Source organism: Phyllostomus hastatus, unplaced genomic scaffold (genome assembly GCF_019186645.2).
Source record: "Phyllostomus hastatus isolate PE091 unplaced genomic scaffold, TTU_PhHast_1.1 phas_scaffold_78, whole genome shotgun sequence".
In the NCBI taxonomy this organism is placed as follows: Eukaryota; Metazoa; Chordata; class Mammalia; order Chiroptera; family Phyllostomidae; genus Phyllostomus; species Phyllostomus hastatus.
Genome location: NW_025334041.1, coordinates 115,725,534 through 115,749,524, shown reverse-complemented (window position 1 = coordinate 115,749,524; position 23,991 = coordinate 115,725,534). Strand labels below are relative to the sequence as shown.

The 23,991-nt window shown below is 34.3% G+C and overlaps 1 protein-coding gene across 8 annotated transcripts in view; it reads left to right on the top strand.

Annotated features, from left to right (window-relative positions):
- The window catches only part of BIRC6 (baculoviral IAP repeat containing 6), a 199,318-nt gene that overhangs the window by 112,690 nt on the left and 62,637 nt on the right, over positions 1 to 23,991 (top strand). For 7 of the 8 annotated variants that reach the window (XM_045827786.1, XM_045827785.1, XM_045827789.1 and 4 more), the window contains exons 42-55: positions 618 to 744; positions 2,914 to 3,024; positions 4,458 to 4,591; positions 6,668 to 6,795; positions 11,235 to 11,797; positions 12,457 to 12,632; positions 13,588 to 13,684; positions 13,834 to 14,028; positions 14,763 to 14,963; positions 17,171 to 17,450; positions 18,511 to 18,767; positions 18,999 to 19,107; positions 20,404 to 20,625; positions 21,900 to 22,680. In XM_045827786.1, coding sequence (XP_045683742.1) covers positions 618 to 744; positions 2,914 to 3,024; positions 4,458 to 4,591; positions 6,668 to 6,795; positions 11,235 to 11,797; positions 12,457 to 12,632; positions 13,588 to 13,684; positions 13,834 to 14,028; positions 14,763 to 14,963; positions 17,171 to 17,450; positions 18,511 to 18,767; positions 18,999 to 19,107; positions 20,404 to 20,625; positions 21,900 to 22,680 — 3,381 coding nt within the window. The remainder of the gene's footprint in view (positions 1 to 617; positions 745 to 2,913; positions 3,025 to 4,457; positions 4,592 to 6,667; positions 6,796 to 11,234; positions 11,798 to 12,456; positions 12,633 to 13,587; positions 13,685 to 13,833; positions 14,029 to 14,762; positions 14,964 to 17,170; positions 17,451 to 18,510; positions 18,768 to 18,998; positions 19,108 to 20,403; positions 20,626 to 21,899; positions 22,681 to 23,991) is intronic. The other variant, XM_045827787.1, reaches the window with a different exon arrangement.

The following is a 23,991-nucleotide window of genomic DNA, read 5'->3' as shown; positions in this document are numbered from 1 at the left end:
ACTACAGTTGACTCCTGAACAACGCAGGGTCAGGGGTGCTGGAACCCCCCCCTCCCCCTCCCCGCACAATTGAAAATTCTTATACAACTTTCAACTACCTAAATATTTACTAATTTTCTGGTATTGACCGTTAATATAAAGTTGATGAGCATATATTTTGTATATTGTATGTATTCTATACTGTATTCTTACAATAAAGTAATCTAGAAAAAAAGTGTTATTAAGAAAATCTTAAGAGAAAATATGTTTACATATTTATTGATAAAATAAGGAATATTAAATGGATCTACACAATTCAAAGCCATGTTCAGGGGTCAACAGTATATATTATAGTTTAAATACATTTGTATTTAAATCATTAATACATTTGAATCACCTCTTTTAAGTCAGAAAAAACATTTCTGTTAGGTAAATTATAAATTTTAATTCAGTTAAATTTTGTTTCATCAGGAAGTTTAAGATGTGTCTGCTTCTCAACTGAGTTGAAGTAACCAGACGAATATTGAGTAGAGAATAAAGTAGACTTAATCATAAGGATTCATACATAAGATTTTGTTTGAATAGTATTTCATAATATAATAGGTACAATTTTTCTGTCAATTTTCATTCTTTTTCAGTTGGAATCACTTCTCCAGTTGTGGCTCACCCTGAGCCTGAATTCTAGTTCATCTGGAAACAAAGAGAGTGGAGCCGACATTTTTTTATATAATGCTAATCGAATACCTGTCATTTCATTAAATCAAGGTGAGATTAATTAGAAGGAAAATTATTAAAGTAGCATAAACAGTACACTAAAAAGGTAATGATTAGGTTAATTTGTACTTAAACTTTGTTATCAGGGTTATAATGTTTTAGTGAAAGAAAATTTATTTAGACACTGACTTAATAATTAGCAGAAAAGAAAACAAAATTCTTATTCTCTGCTCTGTATTATCTTATGCCTGCGTGCAACTAAAATTGGCAGCATTCCATTAATCTTTACATTGGATTCCCTTAAAGTATTGTCTTGTTCATAGGTATTTTGTTACAACTGGTGCTTTTTAAAAATGTGAATTTGTTCCTGGGGGAAGTGGTAAGTCAGGGAAGGACATTAATTTTCCATAGAAATTGAGCTCATTTTTTTTCTTGGCAAATGCAAGAATGTGGAAACTAGAATAATATCCTCAACGGGAATAGAACTAGCCTTCAGTTCTTGCTATAAAGATCTCTTTTAGTTATATTTTAAGAATAGTGAAAATGATCTATTCCAGGTGCTTTCTCCCTATGGAGGGGCATCCTACACCTTGCATGGCTCTTACCTGCCTTCCAGCTTTAGTCACAGCCACACTGGCTCTCAGTCCCACTCCTGTCTGCATCATTTCAGCAAGACCAGCCTAACTTAATCCATTTCCATCTTTTCCTGCATTAATAAATATTATTATAAACTTTGCTTTCATTGCTTTTTAAAAACTTAGTTATTACAAAATATATTAAATAAGTAGATAGAAAAGCAGTGAGTGATTCCTTACTAACATCAGATATTTGTCAGTATTCAAATTAAAAATTGTTTCAACTTTTACAAAATTTTTTGTTTATTTGAAATAGGATCCATATAAGGTCTACACATTATAGTTAATTATGTTTCTTAAATCCCTTTTAATCTCAGTAAGTTCCCTCCATGTCTTTTTCCCTCTTGCAAAGTCATTTGTCTACAAGTTTTTTGGTATGCTTCCCTGGATTCCCAGGGTCCTTTTTCTTAGTGATTCTATCTCCATTATGTCCTTTGTATGTCCTTAAATTGGTACTTGCTATAGATTGGAGTAAATTGAAACTTGATCCGATTTGAGGTTTTTAAGGCATTCCATAGGTTGTCTCTCTTGATAACAGGTATGGATACTTAATGCTTAGAGTCATTGACAGTTCACTAGGTGTCTCAAAATGAAGATAGACTAATTCTGTTATTCCTTCTTTATTTATTTGCTGAAATACTCCCATAAAGAGAAACTTCATTCTATATGCTATTATGTCACCTTCTGATGATATAGTTTGTATAATAAAGGCAGGAAAAATGCTGGAAGTTTTTTTCTTTTTTAGAATTAGTTTTTAAAATGAACCAGTTCATATGTAGTCTGTGTTTATAATGTATAAGTTTCTTTAATAAATATCTGTATACATTTGTGGATTTAAAAGTATTTTTTATGCATCTATCACAATTTTGTAATTCTTATTGATGCTGATAATGTGTCATTTGTGGCCAGTAAGATACTCCTTTTTAGTTCATCCTTTTTAGGGGTAGGGTTTAAAAAAATTCCCGTTTTGTTAGCTTGTAGTATGATAGATACCCCAGACTCTGTATTTCCTGCCTGAGATCTGGAATGAGCCTTTTTTGTAAGGTATTTTAAGAGCACAATATGGGCACTCTCTTATGTTCATGCATTTTGAATAACGATTTTGCTTCTCCAGCTGGCACAGGTGCTTCTTATCTGGGCCTTGTAAGCAGCCTGATGATTGTTTTAGTTTGTGCTTTCTTGTGTGGTTGCATTGGTCTTGATTGGTCTACCCTATCCCTGTTTTTCCAGTAAGCCTTATTATTGATTTCTAGTTTTGAGTTTTGTGGAATGTGAGGATTTTTAGTAAAACACAAATTCTGTTTGAGTAGAAATGCCTGTAGTTTAGAAAGAGCAACAAATTTGTGATGATGGCACATTCGTTTATGTTTCATGGGCTGAACTTTAGACTTAGCCATAAAATTTTATTGATACTTAATGTATTTGTTTTGTTTAATGGGGAAATCTTTCATTTTTATGTTTTGGGGACACTAGGATGTGAGCTGATTGAAAGAAAGATTTTTGAATTTATTCTTTTTGCATGTAGTTCTTAGTAAACATTTGCTTTTTCATTAAAAATGTCCCCTTTCTTTTTTGTTTTGCATAGCATCGATAACTAGCTTTCTCACAGTGTTGGCTTGGTATCCCAATACCTTGCTCCGGACTTGGTGCCTTGTGCTTCACAGTCTAACAATCATGACGAACATGCAACTTAACCGTAAGCAAACATTTATTCTCTCATATCTTTCTGTTCCTTTAGCTCTTTGGTGTGTTCATTATTATTCTTGCTATCAGCATTTTTTCAAAGCTTTTTCTAAGAAGTGATGCAGTTAAGAAAATAACTGAGTTACTTATTTGAATATGTGTTTTCCGAATTTGTTGTTATATATTGTATACTTTACGCTTCTTTAGGTTGATAATATACTCATGCAGGTACCATCACAAGTTCAAGTCCTATTTTTACCTTCTAAAAACATAATAATTACTAAAGTGGAATTACTTTTAGAATAGAAAGTCAAATATTTAATTCTAATCTATGTTTTATGTTGGTTATTCTGTTAAAGTACCTTTGTATTTAAAAATGACTTATTCACATAATGTTCATTAACATATATATAACTGGATTCCTCGGTTTTTGTTTTTCACATCTAAAACCTCTATTAACTGAAAATAATTGCTTTTTCTCAGATTCTGATGTCCTATTAAGTTTTTTATTTTCACACCCCACCTCTTTTTCCTTTTTAGTTACAATAGTAAAATAATTTCTGAACATTCTCAGAAAGAAATTTTTAGTGCTTTCTGTTGGTTTTTTGCCCAAAGTCATGAAAATACCCTTCTGTATTGTCTGCTGTAGTGCCTTTTGGTTTTAATGTTCATGTTTAATTCTAGGGTTCTATGTGGCATTCTTGGGGAATTTGTGAGGTAGGGATTAAAGTTCATCTTAGAAAGCAAGGGCCAGCCTTGGGAATTGAAATCTTTATTCCATTTGAGGTTATGACAGCAGAAGGGTAGATTTCGTCCCCTTCTGTTTGGGCTTAATTTGTTAAATGCTTTGTGACATTGATAAAGATACTAATTTAAATCATTGCTTAACATCAGAATTCCATTTCCTAATTTGGAATATATTTTCCAAACATGGGATCAAAAGCATTATAACATAATACTGAAGATAGATTTAACCCAAAAGATACTTTATTCAGTTCAGAAAACTGGCTAGTGTGTTACTTGTGTATCATATAACAGTGCACAACCTTTAAACAACTAACATGGAAAAATGATTGTTTTTTTTCCTCAGTTTATCTAAAAAAGCTGGGTCAAAATTTACCCTGAAAACAGATGTCTATTTCTGGAAGAGGAGTAGCTTCACCAAAAGGACATTAAACATTTAGTTATCTCTTTTCCATTTGACTATACACTGAATAAGATGCACATAAAACTGGGTACTTTTCACGACTAAAGTAGAGAGAGGCAGGAGATCGGTGGTACATGAAAATAGAGAATGCATCCATCTCAGTCAGTTCAGACCCTTTTAATGAACTGCAACACCCAGGAGTGTGTGAGTGCTCCTTGAAATGGAAAGATGTTTTAAATACATTTTTACTGTTTCAGGGCCCATTGTATAAGAATGTATGTTTTTAATGTTTTATATAGCTGGTTCCAGCAGTGCCATCGGAACGCAGGACAGCACTGCCCATCTGCTGGTGTCGGATCCAAACCTGATTCACGTTTTAGTGAAATTCCTTTCTGGCACCAGTCCACATGGAACAAATCAACACAGTCCACAGGTATTGTGACTTTAGAAACCAGTGACAGGTCCATATTGTATAGTTAACATGTTTGTGAAGGAAAGCTAACATACCTCAATATGTAAAGTTGTTATTGCCACAGTATTAACTGATAGCCTTTTATGTATCAATGTAATAAAATATTTTGAATTATCTATAATAGTAACAGATATATTAAAACTGAAGTATAGGGGGTGGTAAGTTTTCTGTTGGATTTTTGGCATGGATTTTGTATAATTTAAGAAATATTCTGAATAAATACCAGAGAGTCAGGGAAGTGTTTCAAAATTTTTGAAATTTAAGCTTTTAAAAATAATGTATCATTTGTAATGACTTCTACTATCAGAATTGACAATTTACTAACTTGTTTTATAATATTAAATATTTTATTTAACAAAAATAAGATGTATCAGCTTATAAGCATTTTTAGTCTAGCAACAGATTTCCCTTATATCATTTTAAGTTCTTATTATATTGTGCTACTTTTAAAAATATTTGTACTGCATTATATTTCTTTTCATATAAAAGTATATTTAGTGTTCATAGCATCCTTTTAATGCAAGTTATTCAAGATTATTTTATGGTGTTAATTTTTAATTCTTAGTATGTGCTAGGTACAGGTGTACTGCTCTAGGTACGAGGGGTGTAAGTAGTTACCAAGACCAAGTTTACCTGCGTGGAGCTTATATTCTGATGGGTACATACTGAATATAATTTTGTAGATCATAATTAGACAAGGAAAAGAGTGAGAAAGAAAAAGAAGGAACTGTGTGCAGTTAGATTGGGCCGGAGTTTTGGTGAGAGCAGAGGCAGGTTTTCTAGTGCTTGTCATATAGGATCGTTGTGTGAAGAGCGTGTGAGTCTGGAATGTGACGATTCCTGGCTCTAACTTCCTGGCCACTGACTCTAACTTCCATGATTTAACCTACGAGAAAACACGCATTATCTGCATTGACCTCAGCTATGCAGCTAGTTCATGGTAGAGCTAGGCGTCAGGGGGGATACCATTGCATAGCATAGTGGCTTATCCTTCATTTTTTTGTTTAAGATTTTATTTATTTATTTTTAGAGAGGAAAGGGAGGGGGAGAGAGAGAGAGAGAGAGATATCAGTGTGCTGTTGCTTGGGGCCATGGCCTGCAAACCAGGCATGCGCCCTGACTGGGAATCGAACCTGTGATGCTTTGGTTCGCAGCCCGTGCTCAATCCACTGAGCTACGCCAGCCAGGGGCTTACCCTTCATTTTTTTAAAAAGACATTATAAGATATTGAAAATAGATCTTTCCTCAGATGTCTTGGTTTTACAGAGGAAGTTTGATTGTGAATGTTACAATACATTAAAAATTAAGTTTGTCTAACTGTAAAATTAGTTTGGAACATTAAATTGCATTTTATTTTTCCAAAACTCTAGTTGTTTTATGATTATAACAAATTAGAATGGAATGAAATAATATATAAAAGTGTTACAAAACATTCCAAAACATACCTCAGATCACTTAGTGTGATTCTATCATTTCTTTCATTGATGAGATAGAAATCTGGGAAGGTAGTTTTCTAGAAATTGGTACAGGTTTGTTTTTAGCTTTAGGCTTTTTGTTTGTTTGTAGTTTTGGTGGTTTTTTGTTTTTCCCATTCACTTTACTGTTCACTCTGCTAGTCATTTGAAGCATGACCATTTGTGGCTTACTCTGAGGATGAGTGCTTTTGTTTTGAAATGGTGTAATGAATAAGGTTGTGAAAATCAGTGCGTAAATTCTTTGTACTTTTGAAAGTTTTATAAAGATAATGTGTAATTCAGGTGAATTTTTTTATTTAAATAAACCTAATATAAGTTGTTCTAAACCATAATGGAAAACTATTAATCTCTAATTTCCTATTTAAAACAAGCATATGAAGACTTAAAAGTTAATTGATTTCCTATCATTATTAATATTTTTGTTTTTCATATGAAAAATGACAACAGTATAGCATTCAGTTTAACACTTGATACTTTTAAAATGAGTAACTCTGTAAATGAATGAATAATTTTGTAAATGGTATCACTAAGCAGTTTTCAATGAAACTTCATTTCTTTTTAGGTTGGTCCAACAGCTACACAAGCTATGCAAGAATTTCTTACCCGATTACAAGTGCATCTTTCTTCGACATGTCCTCAAACCTTCAGTGAATTTTTACTCAAGCTAATTCATATACTTTCCACAGAAAGGTAAATTTCAGTGTATACATATATTCCTGATTTATAAGTAATATGTATTACTCTAAATGAACTTTCCCTCATGTTTTGGGAGGTATATCTGGGAACAGATCAACAGTAGGATAGTAAGATTAAAGGGGAAGGGTTTATTGGTGTTTCCCTGTTTGTTTCATTTTATTTTATTGTGGCTCTCCCACATCATGAACTCTCTTATGAAAGGAATAGAGTGTGTCAAGTCTTTGCTTGCTTTTAATGTTTTAATAAATTAGTTATTCTAACCTTTTTGGGTGAAATTTACTTGAATTTCTTTCAGTTGTTCTATAATACAGATAGATAATTAAATCTATCAATGATTTTTATTTGAAACCTATATATAATAAGAAAACTTGGAAAAGAAAGGTTAAAGAAAATTATATACTATTTCATATATAAGTAATAAATAAATTTTAATAAAATCAAATAATGTTAGTACAATAAATTTTGACCATAAAAGGTTGCTACTTAAAATGCATGAATGTTTCAATGTCATTTATTGTATTACATGAATCCTTTTCATCATGCTATAGGCATTTCATAAAATCTAACATTACTTTCTGATAAGAGCTTTTAATACAATATAACAGTGTCATATTTAAAGTTAAAAGAAACTAGATGATGAACAAATCGAATTCTGGCATGTTAGATTATTTAAAAAATTTTCTTCAATATCAGAAATAAATTAAAGGTGCTATTTGCTATCTTATATTTAATTTAATTTCATTCTGGAAGTGCAAGAGAATTTAAAATTTAAAAGTATATATTAGGAAATGATTAAAATTACAGAATACATGATTTCTTTAAAAATTAATTTTAAAATCTTAGAAATCAGAATAGTATGTAGTTTGCAATATAAATAAATAAGTTGTCCATAATAGTTACTTTTTAAGAAAAAACAGTTCATAATACTTGTGCAAAAGTTAATGTGCAAAATTTTTGTGAAGATGCACTTACATTGATGCAGAAAACTCAATTTCAAGCTACTTTCTGCATTGGTGTTTACTTCCTTCTTTATGAGTCTTTAAACACCAGTGGGGTTGTAGTTCAGCTCTTTTGTAGTATATACACAATGAAGGTTAGAGGCAAGAAGGAGTGAGATTCACAAAACCAACGGCATGCGTTATGATTCGCATACATTTATTTGCAAGACACAAACATGAAGATTTTGTGAGGTTTTTAGATGATATATATAAAATCAGCTGTCAAGCTAAATCAGTTACTATTTATTTCATTTTTTCAACTAAGCTCTTAATAAACTATGAGAATTTTAAACATACTCAGGAGGTATAGGCTTTTAGTATAGCTCTGTTGTGTAGAGATACACAAAAAAGATTTTCATACAAAAAATTATTTGCTCTAATATTTGTTGAAGAAATATCAATCTAGTTTTTAGTTACACGGTATTTTTTTTAAGTGAGTGTATTTATGGGTTTTACAGTTCTCAAAAACTAGGTGGTTCTTTATCAGTTATTCTTCTCTCCCCTTCTACCCTAACAAACCCATACATTTTTCAGCAGTTTCTTCTTCTGATTCTTTTTTTTTTCTTAAAGATTTTATTTACTTATTTTTAGAGAGGGGAAGGGAGGGACAAAGAGAAGGAAAAAAACAACAATGTGTTAGAGAAATATCAATCAGTTGCCTCTCGCAAGCACCCAACTGGGGACCTGGCCCGCAACCCAGGCATGTGCCCACTGAGAATCAAACCTGTAACTTCTTGGTTTGCAGGCCGCTGCTCTGTCCACTCAGCCATACCAGTTAGTGGTCTAGTAGTTTCTCTAATTGTATCTATAAAGTCCTCCCCTACAAATACTCTTTGTTTTTGTTTTGTTTGTTTTGTATGTTTTTAAGAAATCCTCTGGAATCCTGAACAATTAGCCAGCAGCTCTTCAGTTAACTTAATAATAAATACATTGGCCTAAAAGTTTCTTTGGTTTTTTTCCATTACATGGCTCTAGTTGTGCCTAGTTGTCTTTAACTTCTTTCGAAACAATTTTGTTAGATTGTGTTGTGACAGCGGTTGTGTCAGCGTGCATTTAAAAAAATTGGTGAATTTTTGTGTAGCTATTTTAACATTGAAGATGGAAGAAAATAACATTTCCTACATATCATGCTTTATTATTTCAAGAAATGTAAAAATGCAATTGAAACACAAAACCTTCCTCTGTATACTTTTTGGATTAAGTATTTTTTGATGATTTCATCACTTGCACTACTGGCTTATTACTTATAGCTAAATTTGATTATAATGTTCATGGTACAATGTACATCTTTTTTTTATCACCGTCTACCTTAACTTACATATAATCACAACATTATATTTCCATTTTTCTCCTGTCTTTTTTGATGTAGTTGTCATATTTTTATTTATGCTCTATGCACAAAATACATTCCTGCAGTTTTTTGCTTTTTTTTTTTTTAAATATTTTATTTATTTATTTTGAGAGAGAGAGAGAGAGAGAGAGAGAGAGAGAAACATCAATGTGCGGTTGCTGGGGGTTATGGCCTGCAACCCAGGCATGTACCCTGGCTGGGAATCGAACCTAGGACACTTTGGTTCCCAGCCCGAACTCAATCCACTGAGCTACGCCAGCCAGGGCTCAGTTTTTTGCTTTTGATAAATATATGTATTTTAGACACTGAAGTAGATAGTATTTTTGCTTGGAAAGGGACAAGCCTTTACTAGGGTGATTAGTGTGACTATTTGAGTCCCTCTTTTTAGGAGTTGAGTTGGTTTAGCTTTTGTTGTTGTTACTGTTGCCTCTAGTGTTAAATCATCTTCAAGTTGATTGAGGAACTTCTGTGTCTGTATGGGCCAGGGTACAGGGGGCATGTTTCCAGTGTTCTTGCTCCGTCCCCAGCTTTTGTTCTGGACAGGAGAGCATTTCCTTCTCTCCGGTGGTGGAACATAGCTAATGGTATTTGAGATTTTGATCCCCCCCACGCCCCCCGACGAAACACACAGTATATTTCTCGTATCTGACATCTGTAGGTGTTCTACCATTCAATCCTTCACTCATACTACCCACAGTAAGCATCAGATTCAGAGGTTTAACTGCTCAGTTCTATAAGACTCCTCTCACGTCAGAGGGCAGTTTCAAGTCCTGGGTCCCCAGGTTACCCGCACTGAATTTGGCTACAAATTCAGGGGATCTCTCAACTCCTCACATTCGATAATTCTCTATGACAACTCACAGAACTCAGAAAAAAAAAAACACCTAGGTTTACTGCTTATTACAAAGTATATAATTCAGACTCTGCCAAATGGAGTTGATGCATAGGGCAAGAGGTGTGGGGGGATGGTGAGGGAGGGTGCCTTTGGATAGACGTGAACTGCATGGGTTCTGTGGTATCACCCTTGCATTCCTAACATTTAGCAATTTGTTAACTATTTAGCAAAATCCTTCTTACCCATGTGTATATTGCTAGTGTCTGTTTTCATTAAATTCTGCCACAGGAAAGCCAGTGTTCATGTTCTGTCTACTTTGACGCATCTGTCTTATCATGGCTATCAGGCTTTTTTGGTACCTTTTGACCTTGGCAATCTGATATGTTTGAGAAAAATTATGACTTTATAGTTAATTTACCTTTTTCTTGTTAGGTGGGAGGTGATGATTTTAGGCATAAGCAGAAGTTAAGAGCATTTAAATTTGATGCTTAAGAATTATTTGATTGGATTTTAATTATTGAAATCACAATCAGTAGGGAATGTTTAAAATAACATTTTAGGATGTAACATAACAGCTCATTAAAAACATACACATTGATTAGAGAGAAAAAAATTAGTTTGTCATTCCACTTATTTATGCATTCATTGATTGGTTGATTCTTTTTTTTTTTAGATTTTATTTATTTATTTTTAGAAAGAGGGAGAAGGAGGGAGAGAAACATCAGTGTGCGGTTACCTCTCACGTGGCCCCCACTGGGGACCTGACTTGCAACCCAGGCATGTGCCCTGCCTGGGAATTGAACTAGCTACCCTTTGGTTTGAAGCCTGAGGTCTTACATCAGCCAGGGCTTATTGGTTGATTCTTATGTGCCCTGACCAGGGATTGAACCTACAACCTTGGCATATTGGAACAACACCCTAACCAACAGAGTTACCTGGCTAGGGCCACATAACAGCTCATTTCGTGATAAGGAGTACCTTGTGATATTTAAATATTTAGTCTGTAGCTTCAGAGTCATCTCTCTGATATACTTGTGCTTTAGTTTTCTATTTGGAAGGGAAGTCACTTTTGATTTTGTGTAAAATAGAGGCAAAAACAAAGACTCAGGAAGGCATGGAAACCAATTGCTACAAAATGAAATAGTGAATACCAATAGTTGAATTACTATGTAGATTTATTATTTTGTGTACTTTTCCCCACGTTTTTAAAATGGATTAATTTTTAATTATATCTCTTTTTTTTCTGCAGGGGTGCCTTCCAGACAGGTCAAGGACCTCTTGATGCCCAAGTAAAACTCTTAGAATTCACTCTGGAGCAGAATTTTGAAGTCGTTTCAGTTAGTACTATTTCTGCTGTGATAGAGTCTGTCACCTTTTTAGTGCACCACTACATCACTTGCTCTGACAAAGTAGTGTCTCGAAGTGGATCAGACAGCTCAGTGGGTGCGCGAGCATGCTTTGGGGGACTCTTTGCCAACCTCATTCGTCCAGGTGATGCAAAAGCAGTTTGCGGAGAAATGACAAGAGATCAACTCATGTTTGATCTGTTAAAACTGGTTAACATTTTAGTGCAGCTTCCTCTTTCGGGCAATAGGGAATACAGTGCAAGAGTGTCTGTGACCACCAATACGACAGACAGTGTTTCAGATGAAGAAAAAGTCTCAGGAGGCAAAGATGGTAACGGAAGCAGTAGTAGCATTCAAGGATCACCTGCGTATGTCGCTGACTTAGTGTTAGCCAACCAGCAGATCATGAGCCAGATTTTGTCTGCTCTGGGCCTCTGTAATAGTAGTGCCATGGCGATGATAATTGGTACGTACAGAGAATGTTAATCTTATACTTGTTTCTGGTGCCATATCTCTTCTTTAGCGATATATAAATTCCCTTTCTTTTTTACTTTATACTGTAGAGTTGCTTTATTGTAAACTTCTTAGCATGACTAATTTTTATTAGGGAAACTTTTATAGAGTGGCTTAAATCAATAAACTGAAATATTGAAAAATGAAAGAAACTTTTTTTAAAAACTGGAAACTACTAACAAAATAACATCAATGAAATTAAAGATACCATACAGCTGGTACTATAATTTATAGCTACAAATTCATAACATTATAAAGATGAAGAATTTCACATTAAATTTTGTATTAGGGAACCAATAAGATTTAATTACATTCTTAAAAAGTGAAATAGAAAATTTCATTCAAAGTGTAATAGTTTTTATGACACATACAACTATATCAATGTAAAGTTTATATATTGTTGCTTAAGTTTTCTACCTCCTTGAAAGCTAATATATTGTGTTAATTTTCTGAAATAATTGAACTTTTGTAAATTGTGACAAAATCCATTCCTGAAATATTTTTGCTTCTTGGTATTTCTTTGTGTAAGGGAAACAATCATATCTTTTTTTTTTATTTTGCTTTTTAAGGATTTGCTTTTTAAAAAATATATAATCTTTTTATTTAAACTAGGAGCAAGTGGATTACATCTCACCAAACATGAAAACTTTCATGGTGGGTTAGATGCCATATCAGTTGGGGATGGATTATTTACCATACTGACAACTCTTAGTAAAAAAGCTTCTACAGTCCACATGATGCTACAGCCAATTTTAACCTACATGGCCTGTGGATATATGGGCCGACAGGTAAGTGTAGTCCAGCAGCAGTTGTAGTACTTTAAGTCATTTCTAGCAGTGGAAGGAGAGAATTATTGATAGGACCGAGATGAATAGAGTATTCACGTTACATATGGGAAAATGGACAACATGAGCAGGTGAAAACTATAAATTACTAGAGGTTGGAGAGTAAAGTTTCTTTGAAGTGATAATTGTCAGAGATGACCAGAGAGATACAAAAATAAAACACTTAACATAGTCTTAGATTGTTCTCATTGTCCCGAGAAGTTTTTCCCTTTCCTCTGAAAATGTCATAGTTGAATATTGAAATGTTGTCTATGGATATTACATATCAAAATATAATGAGTATTTTTTTCAAGCTTATGTTGCTTAGTTTCCTTTCAGTTAAAACAGATTAGGGTAATTTCAAAAGAAAAAATGTTAGAATATTACTGCTTTTTATATTTCCTTTTTATAAAATGAAATTTTAGGAACCAGTGTGATTTTAACTTTTGGTCTTTCAAATGCAGATTTTAAAACACAATTTTAAAGGAACTTTTTGTGTCAGTATATAATTATCATTTTCTTAAATATTTATTCCATATATAGTTCTTCATCGAAAGATACAGGCTTATTTGGGGAGGATTAATTTTTAAATGAAGTTAGTGTCCAGTGGGGGTAGGAAATGAATGCACATTCACTGACGGTAAAGGTCATAATAGTAGATAAAGACAGATGTTTAAAAGTATGCTCCGAATTCTAGTTTACTTCCCTTTTGATTCAGGTAAGAGTTGTTAGGTGTTTTAGCACAGATTTTACATTTAGTGACTGATTAAGGCTGTCATTTTACAGTAAACTAGAAAAAATGTTACGTTCAGTAAGAAGTTTAGTTGTCCTAATTCACTGTAATAATAACCACTGTTTTAAAATTACAATATACATGTGTGGTTTTTTTTTTTTTTTTTGGTTGTTGTCTTTGTTTTAGGGGTCTCTTGCTACTTGCCAGTTATCTGAACCATTATTGTGGTTCATTTTGAGAGTATTGGACACTAGTGATGCCTTGAAAGCATTCCATGATATGGGTGAGATAAAGTTCCAAAATTGTCTTTACGTGTCATCATTTGATAGTATGTTATATCCTCATTTTGGTATAGTCTTCTATGAAAGTTGACTAGATGTCAAGCCATCTATCTTAAGGTAATTTTCATTTAGTATTTCTTTGTAAATTTAGGTGGTGTTCAGCTTATTTGCAACAATATGGTTACTAGTACAAGAGCTATTGTAAACACTGCAAGAAGTATGGTGTCAACTATTATGAAATTTCTTGACTCTGGTCCAAGTAAAGCTGTTGACAGCACTTTGAAAACAAGAATACTTGCTTCTGAGCCTGACAATGCAGAAGGAATTCATAACTTTGCACCTCTGGGTAAGGAAAGAATTATTAAATCTTACTGGTATGACTTTAAGTAGTTTATCAACTGGAATGAAACAAAAATAGTTACTGAAGATCATGTTACAATATTACTCTTAATTTAAAACACTTGATTTTAAAGATAGTGGTTTTTTAAAACATCTACTGGTGAGAAGGAAATTTTTAGTAGTTCTTTAACAGTAATAGTTGGTTTCATTTTGGGTTTAAATAAAGACACAATTTAGGAAACTAAATAGCAGATATGTCAGTTTTCACTGTAAATGTTAAAAATCCTGTTCCTTCTTACTTTGAGTGGTGTTTTCTTTTTAAGAAGCTGTTTACTCCTTTTTCTGGTCTATAAAGTTTCTTTTATATTTTTCCTATGATTCATGAGCATTGCCAACATAGAATAAAAGAGATTATTTTCAAGTTGAAGACTATATTGGACTTTTTTTTTCCACTTAAATTACTTGAGGATTGTTGTGCTAGATTTGTTATTGCTTTAGTTTCCATTGATGTGAGTATAAATAAACTAGGCAACAATTAAAAACGAACTTGTCATCTGCCAGTTGACTGGCCGTCGTGATGTTACATGAATATTGTGACAAATCATGCTAAGTTAGTAAGTACATTCGTTGTATCGAATGTTCACATTTAAACTTTTTCTAGTGTAATTATTATAATTTGAATAGTTGTTGATGCTTTATTGGGTTTCCTTTGTGAGTTTCTATTTAAAATGTCTGTTCTAGGTACGATCACATCCAGCAGTCCTACTGCCCAACCAGCCGAGGTGCTTTTGCAGGCCACGCCCCCGCATAGAAGAGCTCGCTCTGCTGCGTGGTCCTACATCTTCCTCCCGGAGGAGGCTTGGTGCGACCTCACCATTCACCTCCCTGCAGCAGTGCTTCTCAAAGAGATACACATCCAGCCTCACCTGGCCTCTCTTGCAAGTCAGTAGTATTTTTTGTAAAGAAGCATCATGGAAGTAAATTACTATAAAGGAACTTTTAAAAATGAGAAATATGTTTAGCAAATGGTGAAACACTTAGACATGATTTCCAGATTTCTTAATTTTGAAGTTATTAGTATACTATTCAACATTACCACCAAATCATTCCCATGAAATGAACTGACATGTTTATTCTCTTCAAATTTAATGTTTAATGGAGTACAAATATATTCTAGTTAATACTGTTTTTTCATTCCTCATCCCCCAAATTTATTAAGTCAAATGAGTTAGTGTACACACCTGCAGATAGCAGTCTCAGTTTTTCTAGCGTGACCCTTAGTACTAGTGTTGTATTTTGAAGTTAACAGAGATTTATGTGTGTCCACACCCCTTTGTAAAATAACTAAACCTGTAAAGAACTTTTAAATTGTAATGTTTTGAGGGTAATAATATGAGTGTAATATTTTGAACATTTTGGTGTGAATTTTTTAATTGTTTGAATATTATTCATTTGGTGCTTTTTCATTGAATATTTTGTTAAAACTACAAGGTAAATAAGTCAAAGAATTTTTAGAAAACAAGTAATACACTAAGAGGAATGGGAATCTTTCAAGTATTCCTAAAAGAGTATGAAGTACTAGTTTGTATATGTGATGGTTACCAAATTTTTTCAGTATAAATATAACAACTTGCATAGAATTGAAATGATCACATTTATGTTCATTGACTGACACTACTTGATAATTATATGAAGAGCTATGGGAGTTTTTGTAGATCCCTGGCATGTTTTAGAGAATAAATTTTCCACATATTTGCAAGATGAGACTATTATTATACCCTAATATAGTTGTGGAATCCACACTTTTTAGATAGAAACGTGTAATGAATAAAGAGGAAGGAAAACATACTAATCCACAGGGTTTTAGCAGGTCAAAATATAACTATGTTACATGGTAAAACATAAGTCAGTATATAGGGGTTGATCTAAGATGAGGAAGAAATTGCTTTTATTTGGAAGGAGAAAGAGCAGTTCATGTAAATGGTGGCTTTGAAGTATAGATTGAATTTGCACATGGGAATTGAGGTAGGAAGGATGTTACAAAGGAGAGCTCAGTTCATTACATAAAATCAGTAAATTAGGTATTCCCTACTATACGTGGTAAATAAAACATTTTCATTTTGGTACTGGGTTGGAGCAGAAATTGAAGATACGTTGTGTTCCAGGAGAGATGATATAGGGTGTAGAAGTGCACACAGACTGGACTGTAAAACGTGCCGTTTGTTCGTGTGGGGGTTCAGGTTACTTCATCTCTGTCTCTGTCAGCTTGGGTGAGACGTGGGCAGTACTCCCCTCAGAAGGTTACAGAGATTAAATATAAAGATTGATGGGACTTGTCTAGTTCTCTGTGTAAACCTGGTGTGTAATTGGCATACAGCGAAAGTTACTTTCTAATTTTACAGTTGTGATTAAAACCAAAGGTCAAAGTTTGTTGTAGTTGTAGATAAATTTACTATATGGACTTCCATGTTGGAAAAAAATTCTTTTCCCATAACAGCTGCCAGTTGTTACTTCATTGGATTCCTTCAATTTTAGAAGGAGATTTTTAAAGCAAACAAACAAACAAATAAATAGACAAAAAATCCTCTCAGGATTGTTTGGCTAAATTTTGAAAGGGAAAAAAAAGATGAGAGGTGCAAGAATTTCTAAACTCAGCTCTGTTTAAAATCATTGCCATATGGTAGTGTTGAAATAAGTTGGTAGAAAAGTAGTTTTTAAAACTTCCATTCTCCCTAAATTGTTTACAACAGTGAACATATTAATCTGATGTCCCATATTGTTGGTTGATAATTCTCGGAAAAATAGAAGTAACAGAGTAATTGTCTGTTTGACTGACTTCTTTCTTGCAGAGTCAAGTACATGTGGGTTGCATATCTTTAGTTCCTTTTTTAAGTGAATGGTAAAATTTTTAAAATACAACTTTTACTACATTGTGGATTTCATATTGTATGTTAGAAAATGGTTCCAAAATCAATTATGGTGAGAGTCAGTGACAAAGTATGATTTGGGTATAAACTTTCTTTTGACACAAGCTCATAATGAATATAACTATAAGCTGCTCTTTTACTGAGATTTCCACTAATGTGTAAAGGCTGACTTATGTTTTCTTTAGTAATGGTTTGATTTTTTAAATGTTTCTCTTCCTACAGCCTGTCCGTCCTCAGTGTCTGTTGAAGTAAGTGCCGATGGAGTAAATATGCTGCCTTTGTCCACGCCGGTTGTCACAAGTGGTCTCACCTACATCAAAATCCAGCTTGTAAAAGCTGAAGTAGCCTCTGCTGTCTGCCTTAGACTCCATCGTCCACGAGATGCCAGCACATTAGGCCTTTCACAGATTAAGTTACTGGGCCTCACTGCTTTTGGTACCACTTCTTCAGCAACAGTTAATAATCCCTTTCTTCCGTCTGAAGATCAGGTATCTAAAACAAGGTATGTTTATTTCTCATTCTTAAAGAAAGCTTCCTGTGAAATTATTCTGTGGTTTCTTTTTTAGGCTTTAGGAAGTTCTTTGTTCTGTAGGTATCTATATAATAGCATGCTTTGATTAAGTATAATAGAGATAATTCTCTAAAAGCAGAACCCTGAGTCTGGTTAAAATTGATATTTATGTGTATTTAATCCTTGAGATGATCTGTAGTATGGTATATGTGGATGTGGGTACCATTTCTTTGATTGCAGTGTAATATAAGAATATCCAAATGCCTGTCACCAGGAGTATATCTGAACCATATAAACCAGGGAGCTAGTCTTATATGGTAATTTTTGAATGTCAGTCAACAGAAGGGTTATATTTGAACCATGTAAACTAACCATACACACAAGGACTTGAATATATTATTTAATTTACATTTTTCTGGTAGATTTTGCTTGCTGAAAATTTTATAGTCTGATTTTATTGAAAGCTTAGCCTAATAATAAATATTTAGGACTTTTTTTATTCCCAAACTACTAAGACTTTACATTTTTGCAAGTCTATGATCCTATACAGTTTGTATTTATACATATAAATATGTTTGCATATGTAAAACCATTTCTTGACTAATTAAAAAAAAGCAAGCACATAGTTCCAAAATACTGTTAGCATGTTTTGTTTTGTTTTTTTAAGATTTTATTTATTTATTTTTAGAGAGGGAAGGGAGGGGGGGAGAGAGAGAGAGAGAAACATCAATGTGCAGTTGCTGGGGGTCATGGCCTGCAACCCAGGCATGTACCCTGACTGGGAATCGAACCTGTGATGCTTTGGTTCGCAGCCCATGCTCAGTCCACTGAGCTACGCCAGCCAGGGCGTATTAGCATGTATTTTTATGTATTGTGTCATAGGAGAAACATTTTGTTTATTTAATTCTTTATTGACAATCGCAGTATTCTAGATTTGTGTTGTTTATGAAACACAACACGTGTGCTGATCTTTTTGAGTTTCGTTTTACTTCTGAAAAAACTTGAGCTCTGTGAATTTATCATTTGAGCTCCTTTGTGTTGTGTATTTCAGTATTGGATGGTTACGGTTATTGCATCATTGCCTTACTCACATAAGTGATTTGGAGGGAATGATGGCAAGTGCAGCTGCACCTACTGCTAATCTGCTACAAACTTGTGCTGCCTTATTGATGTCCCCGTACTGTGGAATGCATTCGCCCAACATTGAGGTCGTGCTTGTAAAGATAGGCCTGCAGTCCACTCGAATTGGCCTGAAGCTCATAGACATTCTGCTGAGAAATTGTGCAGCATCCGGCAGTGATCCTACAGGTGACCGTTAACTTTGATATTTTAATTTTTACATGTTTGCAGAGCAATGCCGGTTGAACTATGTGCTTTGTGATAAAGTCTGTTTTTGAAATTAACTTCCATTCATGGCTTCATCATTTTTGGAGTTTGTTTTTTGTTGTTGTTGGAATTTATAGGAGAGTTATTTTTAATGAAAAATTTAAAATTAAATTGTGCTAATCTTCTCATCCCATTTTGGTTATTTATTGCAAGATTTGAATAGCCCTTTACTTTTCGGAAGACTGAATGGGCTCTCTTCTGACTCTACTATAGATATTCTTTACCAGCTTGGGACAACTCAGGATCCTGGAACAAAAGACAGGTATATAATGATCTCATTTTTATTTTTATTTTTATTTATTTATTTTTAGAAAGAGGGGAAGGGAGGGAGAAACTTCAGTGGGTGGTGTTGCCCCCTACTGGATACCTGGCCTGCAACCCACTCATGTTACCTGACTGGGAATCCAAAGGGTGACCTTTTGATTCGCAGGCAGGTATTCAATCCACTGAGCCACACCAGCCAGTGCTCATTTTTATATTAAGGTTACACATACATGCAATCACTTGTAGTGAAAGTATTTGTCATACTTTCTCCTTGGATCATTTCATGAAGGTTAAGACTGTTTTTTATACAATTTCTAGATGTTTTGTCAGCATGAAACATAAATTTTTACATACACCTTCCTACCCCTATTTCTTTTACCCAGAAGCAAAGAATCTGGTGGTTTAAAATAGAAATATGAGCACTGGCCAGTGTCGTTCAGTTGGTTGGAGTATCGTTCTGTAGACCAAGAGGTCGTAGGTTCGATTCCTGATCAGGGCACATGCCTGGGTTGGGGGTTTGGTCCCCGGGTGAGGCATATATAGAATAACTCATTGGTGTTCTCACATTGATGTTTCTCTTTCTATCTCTCTCCCTCCCTTCCTCTCTCTAGAATCAATGAGCATGTCCTTAGGTGAAGATTTAAAAAAAAATTAAATTGAAATTTAAAAGCAAACAAAAACAAATAGTGTTTTAAGAATTTAGCAGTGAATCTTTACCTGTTTCTTAAACTTCAGAGCACTATTGCTTTTAAAATTCTTTTGCTCTCAGTTAGTGGGCCCCACCTCCAAGGGATTGAGGGTAGGGTGACACTTGAAAAAGTACATTTGTTGGGGCAGCATTCTGTCATCAGAGCAAAGGAGGGTGAGTAGATGGGGACCAGGGGACACGCTGTATTCCATGTGATAACTGCACAGTGAAGAATTAGCTCCAGATTATTGCTGTAGATTGTCTTTTGTCATAAGATGAAAGAAAATTTCAAAGAGAAGGTGAGTTTGTTAAGTTATATATCCTGTAATTCTAGATTTATATATATATTGTTACAAATGAGGTAACAAATATGTTTATAGTTGTTACCTCAAATGTTTTCATTGGTTAAGATTGGTAAGGCTTTTGGAAAACTTGAACTATATCCTTGTTGCGTATATAATTCCTTTTCTCTTAGATTAAAATTATCGAGAATAATTACTATGTTATTCTCATAAATACATTTCTCATATTTAATGGTGATGCTTATCCATATTAAATTTCAGTTGTGACATAATTAGTCATTTGAATTCATTTTCTTCTTTTAAGAATTCAGGCCTTGTTAAAATGGGTCAGTGATTCTGCACGAGTGGCTGCTATGAAGAGGAGTGGCCTGGTGAGCAACACGTTCCCTAAGTCCTCAGCAATAGAGTATGGTCTTCTCATGCCATCTCCTTCTCACCTGCACTGTGTGGCCGCAATTCTGTGGCATAGCTATGAGCTGCTTGTAGAGTATGATTTACCAGCACTGCTAGACCGGGAGCTCTTTGAGTAAGTATGGCTTGTGAAATTCTTTATACTCCCAACCCCCAGGACTAGATTGCTTTGGTTTTCACTTGAAACAGCATTTCATATGCTTGTTGAGATAAAAATAATACTTTGAAAGCAGTAGTTAAATATATTCAGGTGCAATTTTGAAATGAAGGTGTTATAAAAATCTATTTAATCTCCATGTTTTAAGTAATACTAGTGTCATTGCCTATTTTTATAACCTTGAATTGGAATGTTTAATGTATATGCTATAAAGTAGAGTTCGTAGTGGTTACCCTATTTGGTAATTTACCGATCAGATTCTTTTATCTTTAATCTGTAACTACAGATAAAGAGTACAGCTAGAAATTTTGAAAGACTTGCTACTTCAGCTGGTTTATACAATTAGTTGTTTTTATACTTTTTTGATGCCTGTTAACAATTGTTCTTTTGATAAGTAGTTTTCACTTCCCATATTTCTTCATCATACCAGCTAAGGCTTTGTTGAATATACTGCCTGATAACTCATTAAGTCTGTAGCAGAATGTTATCCTTATTTCTGAAGTGCTCCATGACTTATACAAGCTTGGCCTTTTGTCCCCCGGTCAGTCATTGTCGTATTTGCCCCACCAGTTGGTATAATCTGTGACTTACTAGCAAAACTCAGTAATAGTTTTTGATTTGCAAACGTGTTTAAGCTAACAATCATGTCAAATTCAAACTAAACAATTCCTTGTTATTTCTTATTGTGTGTTTTTTTTTTTTAAAGATTTATTTACTTCTAGAGAGAGGGGAAGGGAGGGAGGGAGAGAAACAGCAATGTGTGAGGGATACATCAGTAGGTTGCCTCTCACATGCCTCCAGCAGGGGACCTGGCCCATAACTCAGGCATGTGTCCTGACTGGGAATCAAACTGGTGACGTTTTGGTTTGAAGGCCAGCACTCAGTCCAATGAACTATTCCAGCCAGGGCTATTTTTTATTGTTTCTTTACATGAATTTTTATGGTCACACAGAATGGTGGAAGCATTTTAATATAGGTCTCTTGGTTTTCTGTACTCATTTTAGACATGTAATGGAACTTCTAGTTTATCTAAATACTTAAATAATGAATCAAAGTGGTATTCCTGATATAATAGTATTTGTGTCAAATAAATGCTATAATTTTCATCAGAGTAGATAGATTTTTCTCTTATAGAAGTATTTAGAACAGTGTAGTCTTTCTAAAAATAGATATATCTATCTACATCTACATCCATACACACATTGTTAATATGGTATCTTTTATTCCTGTAGGTTACTTTTTAATTGGTCCATGTCTCTTCCCTGCAATATGGTTTTGAAGAAAGCTGTTGACAGTCTACTTTGCTCAATGTGCCATGTACACCCAAGTTACTTTTCTTTGCTGATGGGCTGGATGGGAATCACGCCTCCTCCAATGCAGTGTCACCACAGACTGTCTATGACAGATGATAGCAAAAAGCAAGATCTTAGTTCATCTTTAACTGATGACTCTAAAAATGCACAAGCACCCCTTGCACTAACTGAATCACATTTGGCTACCCTTGCATCTTCTTCTCAGTCTCCAGAAGCTATCAAACAATTATTGGACTCAGGTTTGCCTTCTCTTCTTGTGAGGAGTCTGGCTAGTTTCTGCTTTAGCCACATTTCTTACTCAGAAAGCATTGCTCAGTCAATAGATGCTTCCCAGGACAAACTCAGGCGGCATCATGTTCCACAACAATGCAATAAGATGCCTATCACAGCAGACCTGGTGGCTCCTGTTCTTAGGTTTCTAACGGAAGTGGGCAATAGCCACATTATGAAAGACTGGCTCGGTGGGCCTGAGGTCAATCCACTGTGGACAGCACTTCTGTTCTTACTGTGTCACTCTGGGTCCACATCTGGAGGACATAATTTAGGTGCACAACAGACCAGTGCAAGATCAGCTTCTCTCTCTTCTGCTACCACATCAGGACTGACTACTCAACAGAGGACGGCAATTGAGAATGCAACTGTTGCATTCTTCCTGCAGTGCATTTCATGCCACCCTAATAATCAGAAGCTGATGGCACAGGTAACGGGAAAGCCTGGCTTATGTTTTAATTGTCTCGTTATTTTAAGATGTTATCAAATAGTACCAGTGAAATTAGTTAAGAAAGGGGCATATGGTAGGCTGGGTGGTGGTAAATTTTGGGGTTGGGTACCTTTACGGGTTTGAATTTAGAACATAATTAAAATACAGTGCTGATGTTTCCTCTGTCCCTCCCTCGACTGTCACGTAAATCAGTTATTCTTTTCGATGAGATAATGGACAAAGTCACGGGAATTCTAGGTGTAGGCCATCTACTCATCCTTTTTAAATACTCCCCCAATTGAAAAGAACAGACCCAAAAACCAACACTTTAGCTGCTGGAACAGCGTTGGCCACTTGAAGGTGGTCACTGAGTGCCCCTTCTGCATCGAAGCATTGCGGTTTGTAGTAAGTGGATTGCCACAAGTGTTGGTTTGCTTCAGGGAAGAAGACAGAGTACACTTTACATGGGAGGCTGTGGCATATGAAAATGTCACATGTAAAAATGTGAAAGATGATTCTGTTTTGTTAAGTATATGGGGCCAAAAATCTTGAAAGCTGGAATTATTCAAAAGCAATTTTAGCTGCTTTTTGCTAGATTCTGCTCCATCATATTTATTTCTAGCTTTAACAAGCTGTTTGACATAAAATGGGGTTAGTAATACTTGGCTCAAAGATTTTTTTAAGAGAGTTAAATATTATAATGTATATCAGCTACCTAGCAAAAAGTTTGTCTGAGACATGGTAGGCATCAGCTTCTTTTTTCACCTTTTTTACTTGCTAGTGCTTATTCAGGTGAAACTTTATTAACATCTAGAAGGATAGCTATCATAATTTTCAAAAATACTGAATGATTTAACTTTATTAAGAAGAGCAAGATACTTTACTGTGTAAAGTAATTAATTATTGGGAAAGTAGATCTGCTTAATGTGCCTAATTAAAAGGAAATGCTTGTTAAAACTAAGGCCATGGATATGGTATTTGAAAATTTGGTTTGGGCCTTTGAATAGCATGAAACTTGGTGTTTCTGGCCTATTTATCATCTGCCAGCTTCCGGATTAGGCTTGGTTTTAGATCTTAAATGTGTTTTTTTCATAATGTAAATATGTTTTTCTTATAACCACATTGATATTAAAGTTAAAAGTAAATTGATTATGCTGGCTATTATGTGAAAACCCTACAGTAGTAATCTCTTATCCACAGAAATTTTTGTTGCACTTTTAACTTCTTACCTATTTCTATATTCATATATTTTAGGATGAAATAATGTATTTTTAATTGCTTATTTGATATATTCAAATACATTTTTAATTC